We start from the raw sequence: 27,940 nt of genomic DNA on the forward strand, positions 1-27,940 counted from the left end.
GAGCTCTTTGTAACCCAGTATAAAATATAGCAATTACTAACAATTTCCATATCGATAAACGTGATATCTGTGTCAAGTATGAAATTTTCCGACCTGCCTATATTTATCTCACATTTTGCCGAACTTCATCTACAATTGCAGTATTTGGGGCTTCAACTAAATTGATGTTATTACTATTACCGGTAACGTGTAAGTAAAACAGTGCCCCTTTACAAACGATGCGTCTGTTAGGACATTTCAGAGTGATCTCGTTGTTGGAACTTGTTGCCTTTAATTACAATGACATCATCGGCGATGTCCTACGAGTGTGCAGCTACAATAGCAGCGGCAGTCCCCCCAGCAAGAACAATAAGCCACGATTGCGAACGCTTGGGGCTCGAACGTCTCGCGAGCTAGAAACGAGTGAGCTCGGGCGAACGAGTTCAGAGATGCAAGCAGCGATAATAAATGTTGTGCTTTGTTTCAAACACGACATAATTAAAGAACCTGATGATAATAACCTAAAGGTAGACAAATCCGACCGTGATCGATGCTTAATCCAGCAAGCGCATATATTTAAATTCGAAGGTAAACGGCAAGACGGCAATGAATGAGGACAACTGCGACGTATAATATTGGTGCATCGATCTCTGAAGGGACAAACAAATTTAGGAACGACGACGTTACCGGCCTGTTCCGACGTTGGCGCAAAGTCCTTGCGAACGTATCAATCGATTTTAACGTTCGGTCACCATCGATAATCAGAGTGAAATGCAGTAGAAGACAAGGCAAAAAGAGACAACCGGTCTTAAAATTCGAAGGTATCTGTATCTATCCTTATCTAAAAAAAAAACGACACGAAAAGGGAGAGACAGACTGACATAAATATTGTGAGCGTAAAGTGAACGCCGTTATCCCTCATAACTATGAGCTGCTTGTTTTTTAGAAATCATAGAAATAAAAAAAAAATTGAAACATAGAGCGAAGTTCAACAAGCAATGAGGAACTTTGATTTTCCACCTAATTGGAATTAACTAGTTGTTGTCGGCGGGGCGGCTAAATTAACACAGAATTAGAAATATGCCTTATATAAGTTCATTCCGTTCGATCCTCCATGTAACATCAAATATCTACGTAAATCTGGACACATCGATGTCCCTGACACAAAGGTATGATGCACGAGTGTCGTACTGCAGAGCACGGCAGTGCTCTAGCACTAATGCTCTCTTGAAGACTGTGACTCAGTTTGCCAGCTACTATATGGTTCAATGCGACCATCAAAAGTATGGAGTGTGGGTGTCCTCCGTCTGACATACACAGTTTGAATTCGAGTTCAGTCACAACTCCCCCGAAAATTTGATGGGGAGCAACCGTTGAATAGCAACTGAGGCAACACCCGCGCGTCTCCTGGATTGTTTACTATCATATTCAGGGATTACGTACACACATACACAAAGACCGTGCGCGAGAACTCGAGAGCCGTTAAAGACGCGAAAACGAGGCTGATGCACATTGATACGGTACTTTCAACTGGATAAAGGTGACGTAACCTATGAACAGAAGATCAATCCATATGTGGAAATACTATATTTTACGCACGTTTACGATACATCGTTTCTATTTAAGGTGTCTGCACGTTGAATGTTACGTCTAATTTGGCAGATGTTCTCTGAACGACGACTTTTTATCATCAGATTGGGTAGGATTCTCTCATAAGACATGCTCTACCACGTAGACGGGATGAATCCAAGAGATGATACAAAAAGGCGCCACGTATATGAAACCTCTGTTGTGCTTCAATACATTGACGTCGAGTTATTTACAGCACGAAAACTTATGTCTCTTCCAGTGACTGTAGATGAAACATAGCCTATATACTGTGCTTTGTTGAGCACAAGCAATTTCAGTTTATGATATTTTTCATTTTTCAAATAAGTCTCTTTACAATTTTAGTTTTGTCTCGTCCCCGTATACCACTCGCCAGTATCATCGGGTTAGTGTTAATAACGATCGACGTATAGGGTAAAGCTAGAATACCCAATCGACCACGTTCCTGAAGTCATATTTAGAAATATCTAGCTAAAGAAACATGTTACAGGCTTTCGATCACCTAATGAATTACGATATAATCTTGGACAAGTCTACCTCACTGAAACCGAAATTAACCGTATACTCATTTGAACAGCACATTTATAGATAGATGGATAACAACATGATCAAATGCAGCACAGAATGCGTTCCCACTTCAGCTTCTATATAAATGATTACATTATTTATGTAGTACTACGGCGTGGAATTGACGAGGAGTTCGTCTCGGTACACCCCATACCCGGTATCTTTGCCTGTTATATATGCATAATTGCCTTCATAAAACCTATCACGTCTATGTATTTTGTATGTGTACTGATGAACGTCTCCACGATGACGGCACCTGCGGTGAAGGCTGGCATCAACTGAAAAATATCATTACGACTTCGTTGTGACTCAACGAAATGTTGCAGCTACGAAGTGTTCACATTGCGCCACACGTCGTCATTAACTATAATTAATTAGTGGATAGATAGCAGACAGAAAAGGCACTAAAGGTAAACACTTTTCCGTCCAACTATGCACCCATACTGTTTTTACAATACATACTAAAAATGTTCTTATCGTTTCTAAAAAAAGACAAAACTCATTCGGGTAGATGTATCGCTAACTTGCTATCAATGAAAAATCAAATTTGGCCTGTATTTCTGTTAATTTTTTAGTTAGTTATATGAAAATTAGAGCTTAATCGTCAATATCAGCCGCTTAGAAATCATTGCGATATAAAATAAATAAATTAAAAAGTAAATAAAACAATCGGATGCTATATATATATATATATATATATATATACAGCAGTATAAAATCGACAAGCGCAGCTTCTCTTCAATACAGGTTTTTGCTACGCTTCGTTTCTGATGATTACGAACTTTATACTTGCACGAATGCTGAATAGAAACGGCATACAATCAACATTACTGCAAATGTATATAAATAAAAAAATATGAAGTAACGTATGCTGTTCTAAGCTTGGGTGTGTGCACGCGTTAATCTCTCTGTAATTTGTTTCATCTTGACAGGTCCGCTTGTTCCAACTAACGGTCGCATCGTTGAGCACTATTAAAGCCGTTTCCAAGTTAGGCGGCAGTTGATTGCCTATTTTCTTTATGAATCAAGTTGTGATAATTTATCATTATTATTTGCTCTTGTGTATAATCACCCCACGAATGCTGTGGAATGGAGCGATGAAGATTGGTTAACCACGGAACGCCTCCTCACGCGTACCGTTGAAAGGGACTCCAAGTCGACGGAGGGTCTAGAACTTGACATTTATTTTGGACTCCTTTTAAGTTCACTTCAGAAACAATGTTTTTCATTGTTCTTTGCGCGTAGCTAAGAAAAGATCATCTCCAAATGTAGCGAAGACCACGCAAGCCTCTTTTAAACTGTCTCCGGTGTTAAGTATGGCGAAAATTTCACCGCAAGGACAAGCTGATAATGATTGGGTATAGTATGAGCAAGATACATTTTATCTCCCCTATCTCGATTCGATAATGCCAATGCGGTCTAGATGTTAATAAACAGAAAACGTACGAAGAGCTTTTGGGCTATCGCTACTGCAATGAACAACACAGTAGAACTTTTACTCAATTTGGACGTACACCTATCGAACACTCGTCATGTACTAGAGTAAACTCTATTCTTGACTGCCCCACGAATCACGTCACCTGGCCTGGTGGTCGAGTTTGGGGCCACCCCATAGAACTGCTGTCGTACAGCGTCGTGACATATTATGACTATTAGAAGAGCCTTCTTACACGCAGTTAAGCACCGCGTAATAGGCAAACTTGTTACCGTAACAGAACTGTTTTCTTCTCTGCCTTGACAATAGGCTGAATAAATAGAATAACAGTGGCGGCATCTCTACAGATAGTGTAAATTAGCAACGTAAGACAGAGAGAACGAACTTTAGAGCATCTTCCCCTTTTTCTCTCAGTGAACTGTTCGGCCTTAGGCCTCATTTGAATGAGAGTCCATCTGCTACGTCGGCAGTTGTTCGCAACGACATTCCGACCAACGTTTTTTGCAGAAAACGCTTCTAAAGCTTTTATCAAAGCTTCTAATGAAACACTGCACGTTCGATGTTTATTTCTGTCTATTTAATTAATGTTACTTGAACCTAAGGGTCATTGTTTGTACGGCTTCGTTCCGTTACTATAACTCTTTAGATCTCAATCGTCGTCGTCGTCATCATCATTGCTATCCAAGTAGCCGACGCAATGCTGTCACCTGACTTCATCGCCTCTTATTGCGCTTTCTTGGTGCCTCTTTGTCTATTCACGCTTTCCCAGATTCAGATGATCGACATTATTTCAAATAATAGGATCATTATTATAATAGCACATTCAAGCATGTATGTGGTAATTTATAAATACCGCACGTCGCCTCCGCTAGGAGGAATCGTTTGGAGGAATATGAGTTCACCGTATCAAACAGGACCGTTGTGGCCGTTGCAGAGACAGCGACCGGGGACTTGATCACCACAGATCACAATGGAGCGATACGCGCTAATGAAAAGACAATAAAGTTGGACGCTTAAAAAAGGAAAACCCCGCCGTGTTCTCTGCGTGAGGGAGCGACGTCCATAATATAACGTATGCTATATAGCCATTCGATTCATCGAGCGTTTCAAAATCAGAAGCGCTCGCGGAGCGGTGTTACCTGCCTTTCATTCTGAAAGGAAATGATGTCACACAACCGCTTTAAGCTTACCTATTTGAAAGTAGAATTAACATAGCCAGTATAGGGACCCGTTTGTACTGGAGAAAGTTAGAGCCCGTTCGTTTTGCTTGTCTTTTAATAGGAACGTGAAGCGTTCACTTGAATCATTCAGATAAGCGGACAAAAGTGAGGAACACTATTGAATCAGTTTTGTCTCATTGAGTTTTCTAAAGTTGCAGTTACATCATTTTGATAACAAATGAACGGAACCTCTATACTGGTATATGCAGCTTGGTCTACCGCTAGGATGAAACATCCACAAACCGGAAAGACATTGTACTATCGAGCGTTTCATTCTGCCCGACGGTGCTGTTGTATTTCTTGCGAAAGGGCAGTAGAATCACTGATATTTATATCTACATTTAAGAAATCTGAAGTTGATTCTGGTTCGCTAAGAAGCCTGAAGAGCACCGTGCATGCTTGCCGTGTTGTTTTTTTTTCTTTGTTATTGGCGCGCGCCCGTGTGTGTGTGTGTGTTTTTTTTGTATATTTCTCTTTATCAATTTTCACTTTACCCATGTATCATCATCCCTGTGAGCATCGTCGTCGTGATTGTCGCTGTTAAAAACGAAAAGGTGTTCAGATAAGAGGTCGCGTAATCAACCACCCATAGTCGTCCAGTTTTGTCCACGATGGTTATCATCACTCAAGGTTCCTTAGTTGAGTAACCAACGAATGAATATTGAAACAAATTACCTATTAGCCTCTGTCAACTTTCTTTTGTAGAGAAATCGTTTAAATAGGATCTTTATCTCTTTCGTCATATATTATAATAATTAAAAGGCTAATCGTACTTAATGGTCGGATAATAGACGGCAACAATATATATATATATATATCTTTACCATGACAGGCGAAGGTTTAATTAAGCGAATGGACCAGAGAACAGAATGGTTCCCTAAATCACACTCTGTGGCAAGCATTTGCCTTAATAACTTCGATAAAGTTGCATATGAAAATTGCACGCTCTACTTTCACAACAAGGACCACTTTAACTTGTCATGCGTGTGCCATGCTTAACATCGTTATTTTTATGTATTTATATTATTTATGTATTATTGTTAATATTATTATAATAGTCTTTGTTTTTTTTCCGATTACACCTTCTTTCATGGGAGCAGTCGATTCTTTTGCCTTAGTCTTTGGTAGTATATAAGCAATTGTGAAAGCTTACCTCGCCGTTCTATCTAAAACTGGTGTCCGTATAATATATATACACGTGTATATGTACGATTATCCGTGTGAAAAATACGCTTTAAGTGTTTAATCAGATCATTTAACAGCGAGTACGTTCCTTCAATACAACAAATCTGCCATCGGCAGTCAGAGACTGTGCGAGTGTTGCGCAGAGTTCGTCAATAACGACGGCAATGAAGGGTCGCTAACTGAAACAAAAACATCGTGTGACCTCTCTCGAGTATCGTCGAGCGGACTATTTTAAATACAAGAATACAACCGGACATAACGAAAGGCGCAGCAATAAGATTTGATCGAGAGCGAAGCTACAGAATTACGTCTCGCATTGTTGACAGCAATCGCAGAGACGTCTTGCAATGGTCATTTTTGCACTAAATTAGAAAAAAATTACTAATCCGTCAAAAGACAGGAATCGGGCATGAACTGCAGCTTTCAACCACAAAAAGCGCAAACAATATGTTTGTTATTAACTGATCAATGTACTATACAGCTGGGCCATTATAAGGGAGCGAAATCAGCTGCTTTGACTCTACTTACTCTTCGAGCAGCAAAATCACTCGCAGTCAACATCGACGTCACAATTATTACTGTATATACTGGTGTTATTGACAAAAAAAAAAACACCCTTCTATTATTATCAATACAATGGCGTCCTAATCGATAGTGCTGCTTAATTAACGCAAGCACGAGACAATAATATCGTTGAGTGAATGTTCTAGCACACGCCGTGCTCTCTCTCTCTCTTATATATATATATATATATACATAAATTAAATTGCAACTATGGCTATATAGGCGCGAAACAAGTGGCTGTCAAATGCTCGTTTCTGCCAGCCAGTGATAAAGCCAAGTCAGTGGTGCTCCATAGAGTAGGGGACTTGAATAGGTGCGGGAATTCCTTTTGTAAAAGCAAAAAGAGTGCGTCCTTTCCTGTTTCACCGACAACGGATCTGCGAATTTGACGGCGGAAAATCTAATCGTCTGGGACTGTTGTTGCAAGATCCGTGTTGTGGGACGCCCCCCAATGGCGTCGAACATCCACCAGTCACTTGTTGAACTAACGGAGTCCCACCTGACACGCGCAGGAGGAGATCTGCGCGACGTGAAGTTAAACCCACTGAGAGGGAATATACAGTCGGGGGTGCGTCAAAAATTATTCTACAAATATTGCGACTATGTAAGTGGGGAGCAGGCGGTTGTCAAGTGCTCATTCCTGTGAGCCAGCGACAAAGTTATGCCTGTCCGCCTTAATATCAATCAATGGATATCATTGTACATTATAGATACGCGCCTGTCGTATCATGTATCCGATGGTACATACGAAAGTGGCAATCTAAAGCAGCAATTTGAAATTCGTCGACGCTACAAACGTCCGCTTCAAACTGTACCTAATTCTACGACTACATAATAATCAAGCATAACATTGTTTTTTAGAGTTCCTAGTGCGCATTATTGTCACATATATATATTTATATGACCCACATTTTATACATATATACATATATATATATATAGGTGCAATCTGCACCTTATAGTATAATGATTTACTTTACTTATTCTGCTTGTTTGTCAGTACAGCAAATGTAACGGCCGCCACGCTTAGCTACGTTGTTCCCCTAAACATGAAAAAATGAACCGGTACAAGCCCAATGGGATAGATTAAACATATGCATGAACAAGATCCGTATATTCTCTTTACTGCAACTACGTGTGTTGATAATTCACTCGCATAAGTTCAGTCGTATGTAGGGCTACTTCGATATGTGATTTCTTGATGAATTGAAACCGCTATCTATGTACAGGTGCCGTTAGGGCTCTGAGAAATATGTTCAATCGTACAGGAGTAGACTCATAACCGTGCCCTTCAACGACGACAAGAAGCAAACCCGAAGAAAAACGGAACGGGAAGAAGACGAAAGCTATTTACATCATATTCTATCGGCAGGAGACGATGATTTGACTTTCTTTCTCTGAGCTAAATCTTGACATACGAAATAAGCGATAACCACTACCGGAGACAAGCGCGATGGGTTTGTTTGCCTGTTTTGGGAACAGTAAACAAACAGAGATGATCGTCGCTGTCATAACGCGAGTGGTAGACTGGGACGGAACATCTATGGCAAACAGTAGAATATACGTTTTAGATTTGGCAAAGCACAAAAAAAACGCCCCTAGATGGGATATCTTATGGCTTTGTGCGTTCGTAGCTGGCTATATACATCAAAAACACTGCGATCGATCCCAGTTTAAACGAAGTGATATTCGCCCTGGCAGAATCGGATTTTGTATATGTTTATCCACTTCGAATACGATAGATATACGAATACGGTAGACAAGAATACGACAACGTATTCTGCACTACTCTGAAGTATAACTAGGTAGAAACGCCACCGAGTTCGAACGGTAGGGGGCGCTGGTGAAAGCCAACGTTTAGCAGTAGTCTGAAGTGTGTCTAGTTCTCGAAGTTGACCGAATATTTGATTAACTGTTTACATTATAGATATGTTTTAATAAAATGTCGGCTGTATTAGTTTGTCACCGTTCAAATGTATAAGTCGTTCTACTTCTTCTCGTTGTGAAAGCATTTCCCCACTTTTTCCCCCTCGATCCCGAAGAGATAGCAAAAACTACAATAAGCCATGCGAAATAAATCTACTCTTACCAAAAACTAATCATATACACAATCTGCTCGTAAGTTAGTTGTGACAATTTTTGTGTTTTTACTTCATTGCTCTAATCTGGATGCTGGGGATGTGTATAGATCAGCAACTGATTTCAGACAACGCGAGATGTCATTGCCTTCCGTAATATCGTATAAATCCCATATGGTCTAAGCTTCGGTATGAATACGCATTGTTTAAACCAGGGTTCGCGCGTCAATTGGTCACCCTTCAATACATGAATGCGTAGGAAGTTTTACGCCTGTCAGCGTGCACTGCATGGGACGATCGTTGCGGCTGGAATTTGCCGAAGTGACGATTTTCGTCTAGATAATGATGGAAAAAAGCATCTACTTTTGCCGAAACTTTCCACTCATCAAGTGCGAAGCGTGCAGTGTAACGAACGACAGAGCTATAATCTTCCATATATTCGACGACATGGTCCCTCATTGTTGATAATTTTCATGCTTAGTTATGTCTATGTCGTCTTACAGCTGGAGTTGTTATCTTGTATACGAGCAAATTCCCGATGGCCGTTGGTGTTACTTTTGTTTTGTGATATCCGTATGCCTGCCGTTATATATCGATGCCTCTAAGCGTGAATGCTTCTGCATATGAGTTTGGTTACGAACGCGCTGAGACTTATGTCGAATTAGCTGGAAGGTTTTATCGTTGCGGGAAAGAGACGCATTGCTTGCTCTGTGCATGACGCTAGCCGTGCTAGTGGTGCTATCCGACTGAAATGGCACTGCCATGCTGCACGGCAGAACTTGGCAAATATGGCCACCGACGGACGAACGGATACCAGTGTACAGTGTTAGTAAGCGGCGACTAGTACGTCTTCTTTCACGTTCCTATTGCTGCCGTTAATCTATGCGTCCGGCTAGATCTATACGTATCGTCCAACAATACCAGTAGAAGCTTGCTTATAAGATGATCATCACCGCGAAAGAGCGTAACGTGCTCTTTTTTTTACCGCTACTTCTACTACCTTTCGAGCTGGAGCTGCTGCCGCAGTTCATCGTGCTGCTATTGGGATTGTTCTACCATTGGTCGACCATTGTCTGTGAGCACGTTTTCACTAGGTGACAGCACCAACACGATTATTTTTGCTGCTACTGCGGCAGAGACGAAACAACGATAGAAAAAAAACTGGCAATACAACGACGTCTATCGTACACAGGTGATGTCTTCTTGCATTGCAACATCTGACCTAGGCCCAGCGCTCGACAGCAGCGACAGTCGGGGCCGACTGTTTGTTCCTGAGTGAGTGGTTGGACAGTATTTTCTTTTTCTGTTTGATGAAATTCTGAATGCATCAGAGATCTTAGCGCGCCGCTGACTGACTGTCTCATGGGTCGCAGTGCCATATCTTGCCGAACGTCTGTTACAGCTTGGGTGTTCTTGGGCCTCCCCGCTAGCAGCTTGGCGTTTGACGTGTGTGGTGAAACACGTGTTTTGCAATCCGAGAATAGTTGACATACGTCAACTGGGGTCAGAGACAGGATGCGTAGAGAGGGATAAATGCCTGCCTACGAACGGATGTTGGCTGGATGTCTGACAGATACTACAGCCGGACCGTCAGACAGACGCCCGAGCGAGTTGATAATGGTCTAGTGGAGTGGACGCTACCTGTAACAGAACGGGCCGCTAGACATGGGAAATAGCGCAATATGGGGCTTGGACGCGACAGTCCGGTTGAGCCGACCGGACCGATCGTTTCTCAGCTCTGAACTTAGTCAAGCTGAACTGACCGACCGACTGACTGACCCCTCCGTTAGACAGAGACGGCAGAGGTAAAGGAGGTTGGCGTAGCAATACGGGCCAAACGACAGAAGTCCGTTAAAGGACTCACAACACAGCGGCAAAGCCGACGGTAACGAAAAGGAAGAGGGATTTATCTCCCCGTAAGCAATATTACTATTAGACCCTCTACTTTTTGATTGTGCCAGCAATAGCGGGATAGCAACGCTGTATCGGTGGTTCGCGCGGCTCACCTATTCTACCATGGGGCGCGGTTATAATGGCGCGTGGAGTAAAAGCGACGGTGCCGTTGCTATCAGTGGTGATGTATTAAGTTGAGCCGGCAGTAAGTGGTTCGCTGGAATGGAACCACGAAGCCAGAAAAAACAGGACTAAGAGAACGTTCAATATACGTGTTACTCGGCTAGTCACCGCAGGGAGTACGTGCTGTTGTATGACGTGATCTGGTTTGATCTGATGGCTGATTATCTAGGACCGATTCACCTAGTGAGCATTTACACGCGATATATTATACACACGCATCAACAGCTCTGTGCACAGAAATCATTAACCGACGTCAACAGAATTTGAATTGAGGTAGAAATGCGGAACGGATTTCTCTACTCGAATCAGCGCATGGTACGATAGGATCGTGTTAATGTCTAAGACGGGATCATTTGAAAAGCTTTCAGAAGTGTTGAGTGATTTTTTAAAGTATGATTTTCAAGAAGATTTTATTAGCTTCACTGATTTGTCGTTTCCGGCTCAACGTGAGGCTCAATGCCGCTTTATTAATTTCCTCGAATGCTTAATGGATGTTGATGTCTATTACTTTTTTTTGAGGATAGTGAGACTTCGAGGTTCTGATGAGGGTAAAAAGCGCCTGTTATTCGGCCATGCAGCTACAGCAAACATATAGGTCACAGTAGAAATTTTCTATGAGCCATGAACCCTACACGCAACGAGCACAAGTTCATGCTGCATTCGTTAATTTGAATCACTGACAAATGAAATTCAATTTACAGTTCCCGCCGGCGCAGTTCAAATGTTCATCTTGTAATCCTTATATTAATGGGAATTCATGTTTAAGGCTACCTGCCGACGTTAACGTCAGTTGGCTTTATCATGGACACAAACGAGAATCATGAGGGTGTAAGTTCGTGTGCATTAATACATCATGACCGTTTATTCATGGAAGGCCTTATGGGGTATTTGCTTTACGCCCCCAGGTTGCAACGGGACTTTCTTTAGGCCAGCACTTCCGTCATCAGGTTAGCACAGATTGCTAGGAATGATACTACTATCAAGAGTGATATTTTTGTCACCATGTCGCTATCAGTATTGGGTTTTTGATTATTAATTAATTAATTATGAGTCGTTTGCTAAGAACTTACGTATGGTCGCGCTAATACTGCTGAGCGTCAAGGCGGTCTCAGTCAAGTGTTTACGTCATGATTGTAAGTTTATGGTGCCCATTAATATAGTCCACTAATTTTCAGCTCGATTCAAGACTGCTCTATAGTTATTGTAGTGTTTAAGATCGACTGACTGTACCTTGTGGTCCCACTGTTCCATTATGGAACAACACAACGAATATCAGCAGATGGCGCGTTTCATCAATGAAATAACGGTAGCTGGCAGTATTCACAAAATCCGAAAAAAAAAACGAATCATACTTTCACCTGTGTACTTTTTATGACACACGCAACGTGTCTAGAAGCGAAGAGTTAGTTACTCAATGTTTAGAATAGGAAAAACTGGCTGAGACCTAGGACAGCTCGCAACATGCTGGGTGCGGAGTGTCGTCTACTAAGGATTCTTCCTACTTCTACTGACATTCTGCATTAATCCACTGGTTTAGCGCGATCGAGCACAACAGTGATCCATTCAAATAAGGACAAGGAGATGAAATATAACAAGTTTAACTGGAATCTTAGCTTCGCGAATGGATTTCATCTTCTTACAAATGGAGTAACGGCACATTTGACGATTTACGCGTACATTAAACTATATGCTACATGGCTCTATGTAAATATATTATAGATACACAGATAGATATAGTTAGACAGAATAGATAATATACATTTGTCAATATGTTGATGTCGTGCAAGGAAGCACCATTGCCCCAGCGTGGCCTAGATGCACACTGGAGCGAGATGTCCGAGGACACCATCTATTGTCACAGAAAAATTGTGTTATGGTTATACCAACAGTCTCGCAATGTTTTAGTTATCCACGCAAGCAGCAATTAACATCTATCAACCAGGCAATAAACGGACAAACAAATATGTACATTTACGCGATGAGATAAAGTATTTTTGAATGTCTATCATTGATAGACACTGCCGCCGCCATCACAGTACGTTTATTTGATTTACAGGTGTCTCGGCCATCTTCTAGAATATTACTAATTGCAAAATGCATTAACGAGAAATATCAAATAGCATAGCCCTTAAACCTACTAGGACAACAATAGTCTGAGCCAACCTGGCTTTTGCTGCAGGTCGTACTTCAACCAGTCACGAATCAAACAAACAGCGACTATTACACTAGAATTGTTCCAGTCGAGGGCATAGAGGAACCCGTTCGAAACTTTGCGACACCCCTATTGGCACACGTTGAATGAACTGACGTTGACATTGAGCCTAAAAATGCTAGCCTGTGCGGGGCAAGATAGGTGTGCGGACACAAACTGTTATGTCTAATAAAAAGAAGTACCTGCTCAATAATGAGGCTAGTGTATATCTGAATACATTTGAACTTCAAATGAATAGAATCGGTAGTTACGGGTTGACTTCATCAACGGAGCACGGCGATAGGAAAAGTTGGTGTCTTCCGCCCGTCTCAGACACTGGTCGATACTCGGAGTCAGATGGCGTGTAAGTGATTGGGAATGAAGCCAAAAACTTGATCGAACTTTAACGAACGAGCATATTTTTTAAGAAGGACGAATATCGAACAGCATGTAATTATCGTATTCTGAGAAGTATCGTATACGGTTTCGAGATAGCATACGTAATAATCACCACAAGAAGTTCTTAAAAATGACGCTTTGAGCCCAAGGAAACTGATAATCTTCGGTCCGAAGTACACAACTCAATTAGCGATATTTGATCATTCGTAATACGGGAACTTATATCTTTTTGCTTCTTTTTTTCTTTTCGCCTTGTCAATAAGGGCCATCTTTAACTTATTAGAAATGTTTTTTTTTAATACCGTAATAGGAGCTGCCCATTTGTTGCCTGTAAATATGCATATTCGCGCAGAGTACATGATTATAATAAACGTACTTCCCTTACCGGCTGGCTTTGGGCTAGCCAACCGCTTAGCGGTCGAAACTCGTCATTGTTATAAATTCAATGCTAGCGGTAAGTTCACCCCGCACCCAGTGGACTCTAATATATTACTGTTAATTGGACGATATATTACCGTTGTCATTAAGTCGCCGCTGCCACAGTTCGCGTAAACCATGCGTGTGCCACACGAAGTGCCTCCCGGAGCTCTTCCATCCAGGCTAGAATTGGCGCAGCAGCTTCGGGGACGAGAGGCGCAAGCGAACGAACTCCCCGAGCCGTAGCGATCGGAGCTAGGGGGTTGCCATTTCGAAGATATGTCTCCGCTCGAGAAGCCGGCTATGGGTTTTTCCCTATGGGAACTCCCTGCGACCCCGGTGGCACCTCCGGCAGGACAGCCTTAAATAAATAAAAGAAGTAATTCGAATGGGGTCTGAATAGAATTTCACTGATAGCACTGTTCGTTGTAAAAGCGACCGCCGGAAGCATGGCGACGATGAAGGAAACGGGCTCTATAGTTGCGCCAATATATAGACATAGACGTCCATAATGCTCAGATCTGCAGTCTACAAGCGGCTCTGAGCTCCTTGATCTTTACGTGCTTCTCGTGTTAATACCGTACTTAGATAACTATTAAATAAATGACTGTAATGTGCTTATCGTTAATATTATTATCACGGTTTGGATTATCTCGATTTTTTTTATCTATGGCAGGAAGCACAGAGTAAATGAATCATATTTGAAAGTAACGTTCTGTACACGTTCCGGCGCATGTCTAGCATACGCTAGTTATAAGGCTAAACTTAGAAAATGGTTGTACTGTTGACGAGCACGACGCAACCCCCACATCAGTAATTCGATTGCCAATAAGATCTGGATTGGTTTTTGGATATTATAGCGATATTGTGACCATCACTCTAAAACTCTTAAGCTTAAAGCTCTAAAGCTATTTCGATTAGTCAGCCAGCTCTTCAATGGTCAGTTATTTCGATCTCTTTGTTCGCTGTGCTTTTTTGCAATATTGATTACTCTGGACACGGCACTCATTGCGAATCACTGAAGTACTTCAATTAAGTGTAAATAAATGGGCCTCCCAAACCCAACAGGCCAGTGCAGCTACGTTTTCTGCAATATCTTTCATAATACCTATAATTATAATAACATCGATACTGAACCTGTAAGCGTTTGTCGCATGCGTATATACCAGGTAGATCGAGTCATATTCGATGACATAGCCCTTTGTTTATTGTTTGAACAACATTTTGTCTCTATGTATCTATCTGTAGGTGTTCATTCGTATAATGCTGCATGATAGGGACCGCCATTAATTTGCTCTGTGCCAAGTTCAATATTACTGTCTCTATTGGTTTTTTTTTTATCGAATCTTTAATTTAACAATACTATTAATGGATATATTCGTCCTTAACACTCTACTGCCCGGTGTTGTTCTCGTTCTGCAGTGCCCCTATGCGGTCACCATTTGATCGCGTTATTTATGCTGCATAAGCTTCAGGTGACAGTGGCCTTAGGATAATAATAAATTAACTAACTCAGGTCCGTTTCTCACTTCGCAGATTCTCAAAGGTGTCGGTGATACGTTTCATAAGTAACGCATCCATCATAATATATGTATCTAGATTCAGTGGACGCGTGGTATTCGAAAGGGTTTTAGACCTACAAGCTTCCAGTGTCGATGCAACATGACTTCTGCTTTTTAATATTATTGCCGTTACTTTGACGCTAATTATTTTTGGTTTCTTTTTCGAATTTCTCCATGGTGAATGTTGAAAGGCGCTATTACACGGCGAGAATCGAAGGGACCATTATCACGTGTTCGTGGCTTCTGGCAATAGTAGAGAAAGTTCGCAGGAACGAACGGTGATGGTGGGCGGGTTTTCTTCTATTGTTAATAGTAGATCAATATCACGCTATCGCAGAAGCCTATGATTTTGAATTTGATGAATATGACTCACTTGGTCCATATTTGTTTGCCAGCACACAGTTTCTCCTAAAACGTATTTAGTCTACACAGTGGAAGGCACCAAACGAAACACGTGTACATCCTTCCTCTAAATACACTTTGAATGATGGCCTCATCGATGAGGAATAGCGCGATTTGTTTCCATTTTATTGTTTAAAAGCGCAGGCGTTTGGGTTTCATTTTCCCGAAAATTTACGGCATTGGTTCAATATGCAAATGTTTTCGATGGTGCTATTATAATTATCGGTATATGTCTTGTGTAACTATTGCCCATGTCTTTGCTTAATAATGCAGTAGTTGAAATAGCGTTTGATATAAATGCTATAATTTCTTAATATTAAATTAAACGTTGGCAATGTAGCATTGATTGCACCTGGACCGAGCAACTAATTTTGCTCTCAACGAAATGCGGCAAACGTTTACGGAAATCGTTGTCGACCTTTTAACCGAATGCTCTTAGGCATTGTCGTTTCTAGTACGATGTTTTCTTGTCAAGGCAAAGATGGAAAAAATGCCATAACTATTTTTCTCTAGCCGGTTCGAAAAGACAAATATGCGTAGACAAAGTCAAACTTTGTTTGCTTTTTTATACTGGTTAACAAACGTATCAGTATGATCAACGAGCAGATTGTAGAAGAAGAAAATTGTCAGTGCTTCCATAATGTAGACAAATTTTGGGTTTTCTAAATACAATATTATATTTAGTCATCATTAGAATGTTGTGATGAATTATCAAGTACTCTTTTCTATTAACGATTACATACACTGCTTGGATTTGTTTAGTTAGGAAGACCGCTTAACATTCATGATAATTAACGAATTTCTAATGAACGCCCAACAGTCTTATCGAGCGCAGATCCGTCAACTAGCTTTATATCAAATACATGAGCGCTGTTGTTTACAAGCTCATAGTGTACTGGTCGCCGACAAACTACTCATTGTTTCTGTCGTGAATACGCCAATGTAAATTCATCGCCGATGATCTTTACCAAAAAAAAAAACAGCTAAAGAACACGACTGACTTCATAAGAGTATTCGCTTATTTACGTTCCGACGGCCTCCCTACAAAATACAAACAGGATTTTCTGTGTCGGCTGGGCTTTATATACGCCTCTTGTTTTTGTACAGAGCTGAAATGTGGCGCTTCCGAATTTGCTTTGTCGTTAGACGTGCCCGTCCTAATGGATTTCTTTAGGATCGGGTCGACACATCTCATCCCATACCGAAAGCTTACCTCTATACTTCGTCCCGTATCGCCGTGACATACGGAGCCCATCACTTTGTGACTTCGTAAGAAATTACTTGTTCAACTTAGTCCTTGTATTGTTAGTTATGTACCACGTGGTAAATGGAAATAGCTATATAGAACATTGACAGCACTTGAAGAGGCATCTTTACCTTTAATTCCTCGTTAATTTCTATAAGTTAACGTTATCAGCCATTCATCATCACTCCTGGCTGTTTTCTCCTGCATTAAACCTTTGTTAGGTTACTTAGATCGAACACATTCGTGATTGGGCAAGGATGTATTGAAAAATCGTGTAAATAGCCCATTGGCTAACAATTTTACCAACTTTTAAGCGCTTTCAAGAGAAATACCCATCAGCTAGCATCAATGACCTGCTACAGTGTGTGTAAGTCCAACCTAACGGTAACACAGGTTAGCTGTGGGACGGCTAACACTTCGAAGCATAGAAGCACAAAACGAGACCTCTTTTATTGATAGCATCGTTAAAAAAGCTGTGCGCGCATCATTTAACTCTTTTACCGTAATTCTGTATTGGACAGGTGTTGCCAGTCTGTAGCGGCAGTAGTGGCGATAGCTGGTATTAACTGTGGAGGTTCACCGGTAGACGCGATGTCTCCGGTGGGCGATCCCCCGGAACCCCTTCACACGATTCACGAGAGACTCTATCAAGCTGCAGTGAATGGAGAGGCGCACAAAATCGTCGAACTCATCAAGCTGGGTGCCAAAATGGTGCCAGATCAGGTAAGCGAAAATTTACAATATATAGAGAGAACGCCTAAATCGTAGTTCAACCCGACCAAAAGCAGCTTCTTAACTATCGCAGCGTAGTTATGTTAAGCTAAACGCTTGTCTTTTCAGTGCTATAGACATTCACGCCTTTTATAGAATCCTATTACTACTTGATCACTAGTAGTTAAGTGACTCTGTAAGCTCTCTATACAAATTAGTAAAAAGAAAAAACTATGAGCTATTGTAAAAAATTTGCAGCCACGTAAGGGGATGATGTCAGTGACATGGATCAGATGATTCATAGCTTAAATAAATACCTCTGGGGCAAATGTAGGATATTCGGCAAGACGCCTGCAGCCTACGATAGCTACCCCATAAATTTTCTAAGCATATTGGTTACAATCAACGTTCTTCTGTGCGCAGTGAGATCTTCAAGTTGACACGAGAGGCGTTATGATGAGGGGCGTAAAGCCCTAACGATACTTATCATATATACCTATATAAGAACATGCACGGTGACTAATTTTACATGATGTAGTTAGTTGTCGCAACAGACAAAATGACATATGAGTAAATTGGATAAATAGTACTCGGCCAGTGGACAATATGTCGTCGTGTTTGTTGCGTGGCCCCCAACAGGCGTCAGAGTCAAATCATACTATTATTCTTTATCTATATCAGATCCGATTTGTATTGAACGACAACACATAAAATAGCAACAACACCTAATTGCAGTAGCTTATTCGACAGTATACAATTAAAAGGGACTCGGTTGAAAGGCGTTTCTATCAACTAACAGACGATCATTTCTGGTCAGTGTGCGACTGTCGCTGCAGTCCAGCCGATCGAGCAAAGGCATGGCTAAGTTTCTTTTATGTCATAATTTCAATAAAAAATCAATTTATCAAACATACCCGAACGTGTCGATGGGCTTGCGACCCCGCACTCGTCATAAATAGAACATACATGTTACGCGAAAAGTGTATGCGTGTTTGTTCATGACAATGTTAAGCTCTATTCATAGTATCGCTATATGTGTTCTATTGAATCGAAATATGATTTATATCACAGATATGGGTCAAAAAACAAACAAACAAACATATGGACGGTTCATGTACGGCTTATGTGGCCTTGCGCATTGCAATAGGTTCTTTCTGTGTCGCGTAATTGTGTCTTCTCGCAGGCTATTTTCCTATAAAATAAGTAAATGGTAGAAGAACAGTTGACGTACTATACTGAAGAAGCCTGTGTGGCCTGGATCGGGAGGGCTAAAATGGATATCTATCTGAAGTTGGGGTTCTCTGACAGATGACCGAATGATCAAAGACTGCTAGGGTCGCCTAAATGGGAAGCTGTCACGGCAACAATAGGAAAAGCCTTAGAAACACACCATGAAAAAATGGAGCTAGGAACAGTAACATGAAATCAGGATACATTGAACAATGGATAAAAGGCAACAATTGTCTAAAAGGGATAGTAACGATGCCCGTCCCTTATTAAAGAATGGCATTTTTTTATGAGATTTTTACAAGCTTCAGGAGCTATTGAGAGGGAAACCCATAAATAGTTGTGTTTAGACAAGATACCGTCAGACCTTTTTTACGATATGGTTCCCGAGCAAAATTGCGCCCCAGACTCTCCCTTTAGGTTTAAACGTTCCTCTAGCATCTGGTTTCAATTGAAGCAAAATGCTATTCACAATGAGTTTACAGAAGAAACCTTGTTTACCCATGTCGCTATGAAACACATGTCGTATTGTTACTTTGGGATAACGGTGAAGATCCTTTGGCAAAACGCGTTGATGCGTCTCCGTTATATTAATAATCGCGAATGCACGTACGCGTTAATCGAATACTGTTGGTCGGTTGGAAATTAAGAAAAAAAAAAAAAAAACAATACAATACATATATTTTGAACGAGAAATTGAAAAAATTACAAGTTCCCTTGTGAGGCAAGCATTGAACCAACGGCTGTTGGAAGTTTTACCAGTAAGCACTTAGCTAACTTGCAAAGAAACGCTTGTATATAAAGAAAAACGGGGTTATACGACCGAAACTGCGCTTGACGCTACCGTGTAAAAAAGAACCGGTGCCACGGGAAAGGAACAAACGATACCACTTGATGATAACAACGGTGCGTGGTACACTGAGTGCGAAGCTATGAGGTTACGCTCAAATACGCATTTCTAATAAGCTGATTCAACCTGTAGAAGCATTTAGTTCTTATAAATTGTTGTACTGCAGGGAATGAACAAAGGCTTAGAAAAACACGGCCTTTCGGGGGTCGTTCACCGTGCTCGTCTCTATTCTTCCCTCATCGTGTTTCTTTGTCAAAATATGATAGATTTTTTTCCTGTCAACTTTTTCTTTTTCAATTTTTTGTACGCTTTCAATAGAGAGTGCAGGTCGGTTAGTCGATCAATTCGTGAGCTTTGGATCCGCCCTGTTTATTCGTTCATTCCAAACGGGTCAGGACAACTGAGTCATATTACACATCTTTCAACAGGAGGCTGGGTTTCGATATACGCCCATAGAGTAACTGTTGCCATTGCTATCGCCGTTGATGCTTTCAATACGTGGCTGGTAACGAGGGTTACGGTTTGGGGGGACAGCGATAGTGACGTCAAATCTATAGTACTGGAAGTGACGGACTGGAAAATAGAAAAGATAGTCAAGATGTACGGTGGCGCAACCCAGCATTGCGTAGCGAATCAACGACACTGGCTAGTTATTGCTGGGCTGCGATTGTTGCTGCTGTTATTGTTGCCGTCGTCGTTGACATGACCGTCGTAGCTGTTGTTAAGTACTGATGCCCTTTGATGTTATTCGGACACGATCCATCGACAGTTGGCTGAACTGAAACTGTTGACGGCAGAATCGTTGCGTAAAAAGCAGGCGGACATACAATTTTATGAAGCGTTTGTACTATCAGAACTAGCAACATCAGCACAAGCGACAACTTAAGCAGGAGTAACATCCAAAGCGTTTCCCCATTCCTGTAGTTTGTAGCAGAAGGCAGCAACGTGACCAACAAAAACATCCTGTTCACCTAGGCAACAGCGACAACCGTAGAAGCCGCTACTATAATTACGTTTCCTAGATTTTCCCTGTGCAATCTTCCGTTTTTTTCGCATCTATCACGTACACGCGTCGTGTTAGGCACACACACATACACCCATTGGTTAGTAAATGAATGCCAGCGCGCTTTTTACTGTTAAATCTCGCACAAATAGAAGCACACGAGCTTATATGTTACGATATATTCATGGCATTGTCTTGACACAATGCAGCAAGGCAAAATTATATCAGGCTAATATAAAAGGTCCGCCATAAACTTAATGTACAGTCGCCTATGGAGGTAGGTCAAAGTTGTAGAAAAAATGGGAGCGTAATTATCTAGCATCTAGAGGGTATCTCGTGTTATTACGTCCTGTGTAATATGTTCGCCTCGATGATTTATCTGAGAACGTCACTTTGATGAGATCATAATTACCATTAGTAGTGTATCCTGCATGTCCTGTTGGGATGTTTTTTCCGTTCTATTTTCTAACCCACCATCAACAAGCTTGAACCGCGAATACGAAGTTTCTATCTCAGGTAAACACATACGCGTCAAACCGCACCCATACTCACATTGATACGCACACACTGTGACCACAACGTTTTATTATACTTCGATATATAGAAGTTATCCTATTTCCCTCTGTCTAAACAGGCAGTTAACAGTTTTCGCTGTTGCTGCTACCGGTGATGTTAGTATTGATACTTGTTCCGTGGTTTCGAAAAACCGCAACGTTTATATAGAGAAGTACCGTCTAATTATCAATCTTTCTATACGTTCTATACCCTTATAGAATTCTACCCTTAAAATGGCACTGATTGAAACGATGATTTGATTGCGCGTGACATGGTGATCATAGAATCCCAAGATTTCCACACGGTGCATAAGAGTGAATCAATATTAGCTTTATTCAAAGCAGGCTTAATCATAAGACATTTACTGAATATTTGTTTCTATGTTGATTACGCTTATCCTGAGAACTAGCAGTTACACGTTCTTAGTTCGGACAGCTTTATTGACTCCATAAGCGCTAAATCTTAGATCGTCACGCTCGTCATGATCTGCTTCATAACGAGTCATCGAAATCGCAATCCCTGTTCTTTACCACGTTTCCTTCGCCCTTTAGCCTCCTCGTTGTTCGATGTCATTTGTCTGAATGGTGGTGGTGGTGGTGGTGATGCCGTTGGTGATGATGACCCCTGGTGGACGCATCTGCCGTAGCGGCAGTGGCAGTAATTAAAATACGGAGGCAATAGCAAAACGGGTTCAGTTTCTCTCGGCTTGATCCGCCTCAATGGCCATACTTTGTTCAATTACAGGGAGAACCACTCGCGGCCGGACAGGCCGTGAGAGAAAAGAGACACAGAGGTAAATATATTGATTGATTCTCAGTGCTTTTTTATGACTTTTGTTGCTCCTGCTGTCGTCTCTGTTTCGAATGCAACTACCTGGCTCACGGTGGCAATAACGACGACAGCGCCAGCCGTTCAAATCGTATTACTTGTTTGCAGTTTTCGTTTGTTTTCTACAGATCACATCTGTCATTCGCTGACAGTAGACGATGATAATTTCGTGCAATTGCGGCGGCGTCAGATCAGGCGCAGTGCAGATGCACCAATGCACGAGCATGTGTGTATGTACGTGCGCCTGTTTGCATCGATTACACATATGCTAATGGCCATGGTGGCGGGAATATCATAATGACCGCGTGAAGTCATCTCTTAATATGCATACTACTGCTGCTGCTAATATGCATACTGTTTCAATTAACTCGGACTCTCTGAATGTTCCTTAGTAGCCTTTTCGACAGTACAGACTTACATGATGTTGCTTACATTTCCTGTTTTTCTTGAAGTTCTCTTTGATCTTTCCTTTCAGTTTGCTTTGCTAGTTGCTTTCCTTAAGTTGTTTATCCATTTGGTTTTGTAAAGCTACGTTTACTAGTCGTCTGTGTTATAATGGCAAAAAGCTACGAACGACACCCAGTCGCAACTCGGCGGTACGGCTATAAGTTATACGCCTTATCTGTAAGATACTTGTTATAACTCAAAGCTTCGTCATACGTGTATGCTGCGATCGAGTGCTACCCCTGATTTTCAATGTTCCAGCTTGTATAAGTGACGCTAACACGAGGGCTCGATGAACCTGAGTGAATTTGCGTCGGGCTTTGTTTGTCCAGATCATTGTCTTTAATCGTACCATATGTTTGCCTCGCTTTCGCTGAATAAAGCTTGAATGAACAGCGAAGACACGCTAACTACTCAACCACATGTGTTGGCTGTTAGTGGTTATGTTTTATAGCTTTAATTGAAAAACATCTTCGACACAGATTAGATTACCTTTTAGAGTAAAATATGGTCTTCGCCACTATCTTCGGTTTTGTATTATCGTTCAAAGTGGCAGTCCTTCAGGAGAAGGGTTGTAGGTTCCAATTGTTCGAATTGTATAAATGCTGAAAGATGTACGACATGCAACAAAAATGACTCTTCTTCCCACGATGAAGAGTTTTCTGGTAGCGCGACTAGCGGCGTCATAACTCCACCCACAATTACAGGCACGTTTATGCCCGCGCAAATTCAAATCAGAGCAGTTTTGAAACCTTTTTCACTTTTCGATCGTTAATAAAAATACAACGTATAATGTATTTGCCCCACCCCCACGCCCCACCGGCTATCATTCACACTTAACGGTCTTTCGCCATGAAATGCGTTCGATTGCCTCTCTTCAAAGATAGTCAGCCTTGCCGTCGTTGCGAGGCGTTTGCTTAATAAATAGCAACATACGCAGATGCTCTAATGGCGATGTCATGGAAACATCGTTTCCGTTTCCACCCAACCCACAAAACGCGCCAAAAATGCACAGCTCATATCACTTTTTGCCACCAGCCTTTATCTCACTGCTTAGCTCATGTAACTTCTGTGTTGCTAGCAAAATCATAACCGAGGCCAAGGCGTTAGAGTGGAAACCCAGTGTACTACAGGCAGTCAGTCTGTCCATTAGCCTGTCTGCGAAAACCATCACATCGGTTCCATAAAACGGCAAGAGAACGTCGTAGCATAATAGTGATTACTTTTTCTTCAGTCTTCAACGAATGACTGCTCCCGTTCTTGTAGCATTACACGAATGTACTGCGTTGTGGGTCTGCTGTGTGAGCAAGCAACAGCAGAGTGAGAAGCTCATACTGCTGACGATATGAGTGTTTTTGCTCAAGTCCGAACCGTTGCTAATGCCGTCGTTGGCCAGATACCCGACTCAGCAGCTGTACGTACGTCTGTGGATTTGCCAGGGCCTCTTGAATTTGTTGATATCCGTATTTTGGGCTTCACTTGCTCCTGCCTTATTTTACTGTAGAATCTTTTGCTGTGGCGAAGACCCGGTCGCAGTTATCTTCGTCGTCGGTGACAACGGAAATGGCAGCCGGGCGTCATCCTCAGCTTAAAGTGACTACTAGATGAGCAGTAGCGACACGAGCTGCAGCAAACTCCCCTAACGAACTCCCCTATGAAGATAGCTTCAATAATATAGGCAATGCGCCAGCTAATCATCAAATTGAGCATCGCCGCCACCCATCGAGAAGAAAAATCTGCGGGTGCTTCTATTACCTCTCGTTTATAGAATTTCCTTTAGATCTTACCACTGTCTGTTGCCTACCAAGCAAATCATTGAATTTGCATGCTTCAGATTAACTCGACTTCTATCTAACAAAGAGCGACGTTTAATTTAGCAAATAAGAGCCAACAGTTGTCGATGCCAAGGCAAAATGAGCAATTTCTCTACTACAGATCTACCCTAGAGCAGACCATATAACATGCAGCCATTAGCCAAAACGATTTTAAAAATTAGCACAGAAACCTAACCTTATGCACGATTGTTAGCACGACTATAGCTTGCCTATGTATATAGCCACAGATTCGTTGATACGTAATGCGTGTTTACGTAAATACTCAGGCGAAACGATCGAGTCATGCGCACATTTAAACGTATTCCAACCAGCGACTTATATTTGAACGCCTAAGATTTTTTGATGATGACGGTTTGAAGGTAAAAACATATTTGGCGCCACACGTTTATCAGATAAGAAAGGTTTTATACGTGAAACGTATATGTTCTTTCTACGTCATGTACACCAATTTTTTTACTATGCTTCTTTTTCAATATATTCTACATCTTGAGATTCTTTACTTTGTTGGAAAAGCATATGACTTTCATACTGTCTTGCCTTCGGGTGCTACATACTGGGCGCCATGATTCGATCATTTCTTCAGGTAAGATCCTGGTCGTGGTAGAGAATTAAAGGCTGTAGAGCACTTACAGGTGTTTTGCAAGGCTTAATTGTAGGTACTGTTTTTGTTGTTATTGCTATATCCTGATACCCTTTTTTCTGTTAGATGAAAACAACGGTAACAGGTGACCATCGTCTTCATTGCTTTATATAATACAGGCCAATTGATTAATGACTTCACATACGTTGTGGTTGTTGTTATCCTGTGCGTGTTTTTTTGACAGTGAGAAGATCATGGCCAACGAGCTCAATGGTGAGTTAAGTGTAGATCAGTGCTGACGATAGGTTGTGGAATCACGCAAATGCGTATCGTAGCATGAGTCATTCTTTACCGCATCCAACACTGGAAAAAGGCTGATTCATAGCAGTACGATATATCTTAAACACATATTAATTTGGATGCTACAACGAGGGATTCAATCGAATGTATTATACACAAACGTTACACAGATCATCTGATTGGTAACACCGCATAAGTGTTTCAATCTTAGCGGCTTAAATCAGAGCTAGCCAAGCATGCAGAACAAGGCGCCGCTTCCCAGCGAGCATCATCGCATCTGACGTTGTCAGACATTTCAAAAAGGCACTGGTCTGTAGCGCAATGTAATAGAGGCGAGAATGCCTATAACGTTGTTTGCTGGCTTCTCCGTATCATGGCTCTAACTGGCATAGATCTGAAGCAGTACTTCGTATTTACTGGACACCCAGAAGAGGACCGCATGCTGTTGTCCGCCATAGAACGATCTACCTAATCATTCCTTACAATGAAGAGGCTATATGCAAACAACAAGGTCTTACCGGCAGTTTAAAACGATGGCTGAACCTGCCAATGAGCAACGGTTTTTAGATTATCACTTGTCACGTTCTTTTCCAGCGAGCGTCTGAGCGGATTGTGGTAAAGAGCTGTCACTAAAAATGCGCAAAAAAAGCCAGCTAAGCTTACGATTGTCGTCTCGATTGTCAGAGCCAAACTTTTCAATATTATACTACTCGTAGCAATATGAATTCATTTCCTCATCATAAACTGATATCCCTTTTCAGTTAATTGTAACATTATAACAACCGTCTATATATAGAGCTTCTAAAACATCTTTCCTTACCGGCGTGTAGGGCAACGGCGATAGTGCGACTGATATTACGTACCCCAATAAATAGGCTTAATGAGTAATACTTCCTCAAAGTGGCACCCGGTTTATCCGATCATTTTTCCGTAGATACAAGCAAATCAGAGGTAAGCAACAAGTGAAGCACTCTCAGGGCTGAAAAATTAGACAGACAGACAGAGATCTACACCTACAGAAAGTTCACTCACAGCCTCTCCCGCCTTCCGTTTAATGATGATGATACCTTTTTTTAGCAGCTCTAGAAATATAAATTTAGCTCGCTCGACGACAGTGGTGCTACTCTGATAATAAGCTCTGCAACTGACGTATATATGTGTATATAAGCACGCACATAGAGACAAACGAAATATCATTGGAATACTAATAATAATAACAACGACGACGCTTGTAAATCAAAAGTCAAACGGAAGCAAACTGCTCTGAGCGGCTGGGAGAAGCCAGCTAAAAATGTTTCGAAAGGTACGATAGCCCTCTGACTATGTTTTGAACGACACATAATAACGATAACCCTAAAAGCACAACATCCTGTTCTTACTTTACTCACTATACATTTTGGTGCTAAACTTAAGTTTTTGGCGAAGCATGGTACAAACAGGCAGAAAGGTACGCTTGACACCGCAGTTACCGGCTTGGATCATAAAGGTAATGGCGATCTGAATGTGTAAGCTATCTTTATTCATTTCGATGTTGACGTTTAACGAGGAAATATTTATTGCTCATACTCTAGACGATGTCCAGGAACAACTCCGAAAAATAGCTTCTTAAAAGTCAACTAAGACTATGATCTTTCGGTACTTCGAATAAATCAAATGTTATCTCCCACACACACACACACACACTCAGACATAATTATTTAGGGCGTATTTATGAAATCGCCGGTAACTTGACGACACCGATCGATAAAGTCAACATACATACATGTAACCAGTGAAAAAAAAAAAAAGCAAAAACTCAACGAAAATGGATAGCTCATCTAATAGAGTTGTCGTGTACCCTGAAATACGCTACTATGGCTGCTACCGGCTACACCTAGCGAAAATAATCGATTATTTTGTCGTTCGTGCTAACATGGGACGCTTTGGATTACCTTACTTACATACGGATTTATACACCCCTGACAGCCAATCAACTGTAATTAATTTTGCTTTGCTGTTTGATGTTTTTATGCTACATTGGTAACTAATCAGCATAACGTTTTTTTTTACGTTCCATGACCATTAGTTTGTCTGTTCAATGGCTCCCGTAAAGGGCACCGCGACCGGCGGAATCGCTAGGGGGTTCTTGCTTTAATGTTGTAAAACAGTGTAAATATTTATTGCAATTCTTGGCTCTAAAAACCTATCAGTGTGGATAGTACCTCTTCCTCCTAGGGTTCCCGAATATGTGATGTCATTGGTGATGCACCAACCAAAGGCGGGCTGCATGATACAATGATATGTATGGGTAAATACGTGACGTCATGTAGAATATAACAACTTTTGTATTATATAATTATTTATTATAGATACTAACAAGTTTTAGCGCCGTAATTAAGCAGCTTGGTATACCCGATCTCGGTAGAAAAACAGAATATTGATCGAACTTATAGTATATGCGCATTCTTCCTTGATCACCAATCCAGTTAGTTGCATTTTTACATCTATATAATTCACTTTATAAAGATAAAGGAGAGGTAAAATAGATTTAATTTTATATCTACTGCACATTGCCGTGTAACACTTGCAGAAGGTTAAATCAGGAAGCGTTGACTAATTAAATGATCCTTTTCTTCTCTGTACTGAAAATCTACCCGTTTTAAGAATTTATACACCTTGCCATTGGGATTCGGTTATGT

The 27,940-nt window shown here is 41.3% G+C and overlaps 1 protein-coding gene and 2 long non-coding RNA genes across 8 annotated transcripts in view; 1 reads left to right on the forward strand and 2 right to left on the reverse strand.

Moving 5' to 3' along the window:
• LOC147751989 (uncharacterized) overlaps window positions 1–27,940 on the reverse strand; it is a 78,306-nt gene that overhangs the window by 26,403 nt on the left and 23,963 nt on the right. For 3 of the 5 annotated variants that reach the window (XR_015315335.1, XR_015315337.1, XR_015315336.1), the window contains exon 3: window positions 13,818–14,080. The exons of the other annotated variants lie outside the window; for them this stretch is intronic. This is a non-coding gene — a long non-coding RNA (uncharacterized LOC147751989). The remainder of the gene's footprint in view (window positions 1–13,817; window positions 14,081–27,940) is intronic. 5 annotated transcript variants of the gene reach the window in all.
• Window positions 1–27,940, forward strand: part of dgo (ankyrin repeat domain containing protein 6 diego) — a 73,137-nt gene that overhangs the window by 17,593 nt on the left and 27,604 nt on the right. Inside the window, exon 2 of the mRNA XM_022852270.2 lies at window positions 17,451–17,652. Within this exon, the coding sequence (XP_022708005.1) occupies window positions 17,521–17,652 (132 nt within the window). The 5' untranslated portion in view covers window positions 17,451–17,520. The remainder of the gene's footprint in view (window positions 1–17,450; window positions 17,653–27,940) is intronic.
• Window positions 19,910–27,580, reverse strand: LOC111271465 (uncharacterized). 2 transcript variants are annotated; one of them, XR_015315339.1, is made up of 4 exons: window positions 26,651–27,580; window positions 25,781–26,241; window positions 25,168–25,336; window positions 19,910–20,501 (listed from the first exon to the last, which is right to left on the reverse strand). It is a non-coding gene; the product is annotated as an uncharacterized LOC111271465 (long non-coding RNA). The 2 variants fall into 2 exon arrangements; XR_015315340.1 differs by lacking the exon at window positions 25,168–25,336.

Source organism: Varroa jacobsoni, unplaced genomic scaffold, assembly GCF_002532875.2.
Source record: "Varroa jacobsoni isolate VJ856 unplaced genomic scaffold, vjacob_1.0 contig00643, whole genome shotgun sequence".
NCBI lineage: Eukaryota > Metazoa > Arthropoda > Arachnida > Mesostigmata > Varroidae > Varroa > Varroa jacobsoni.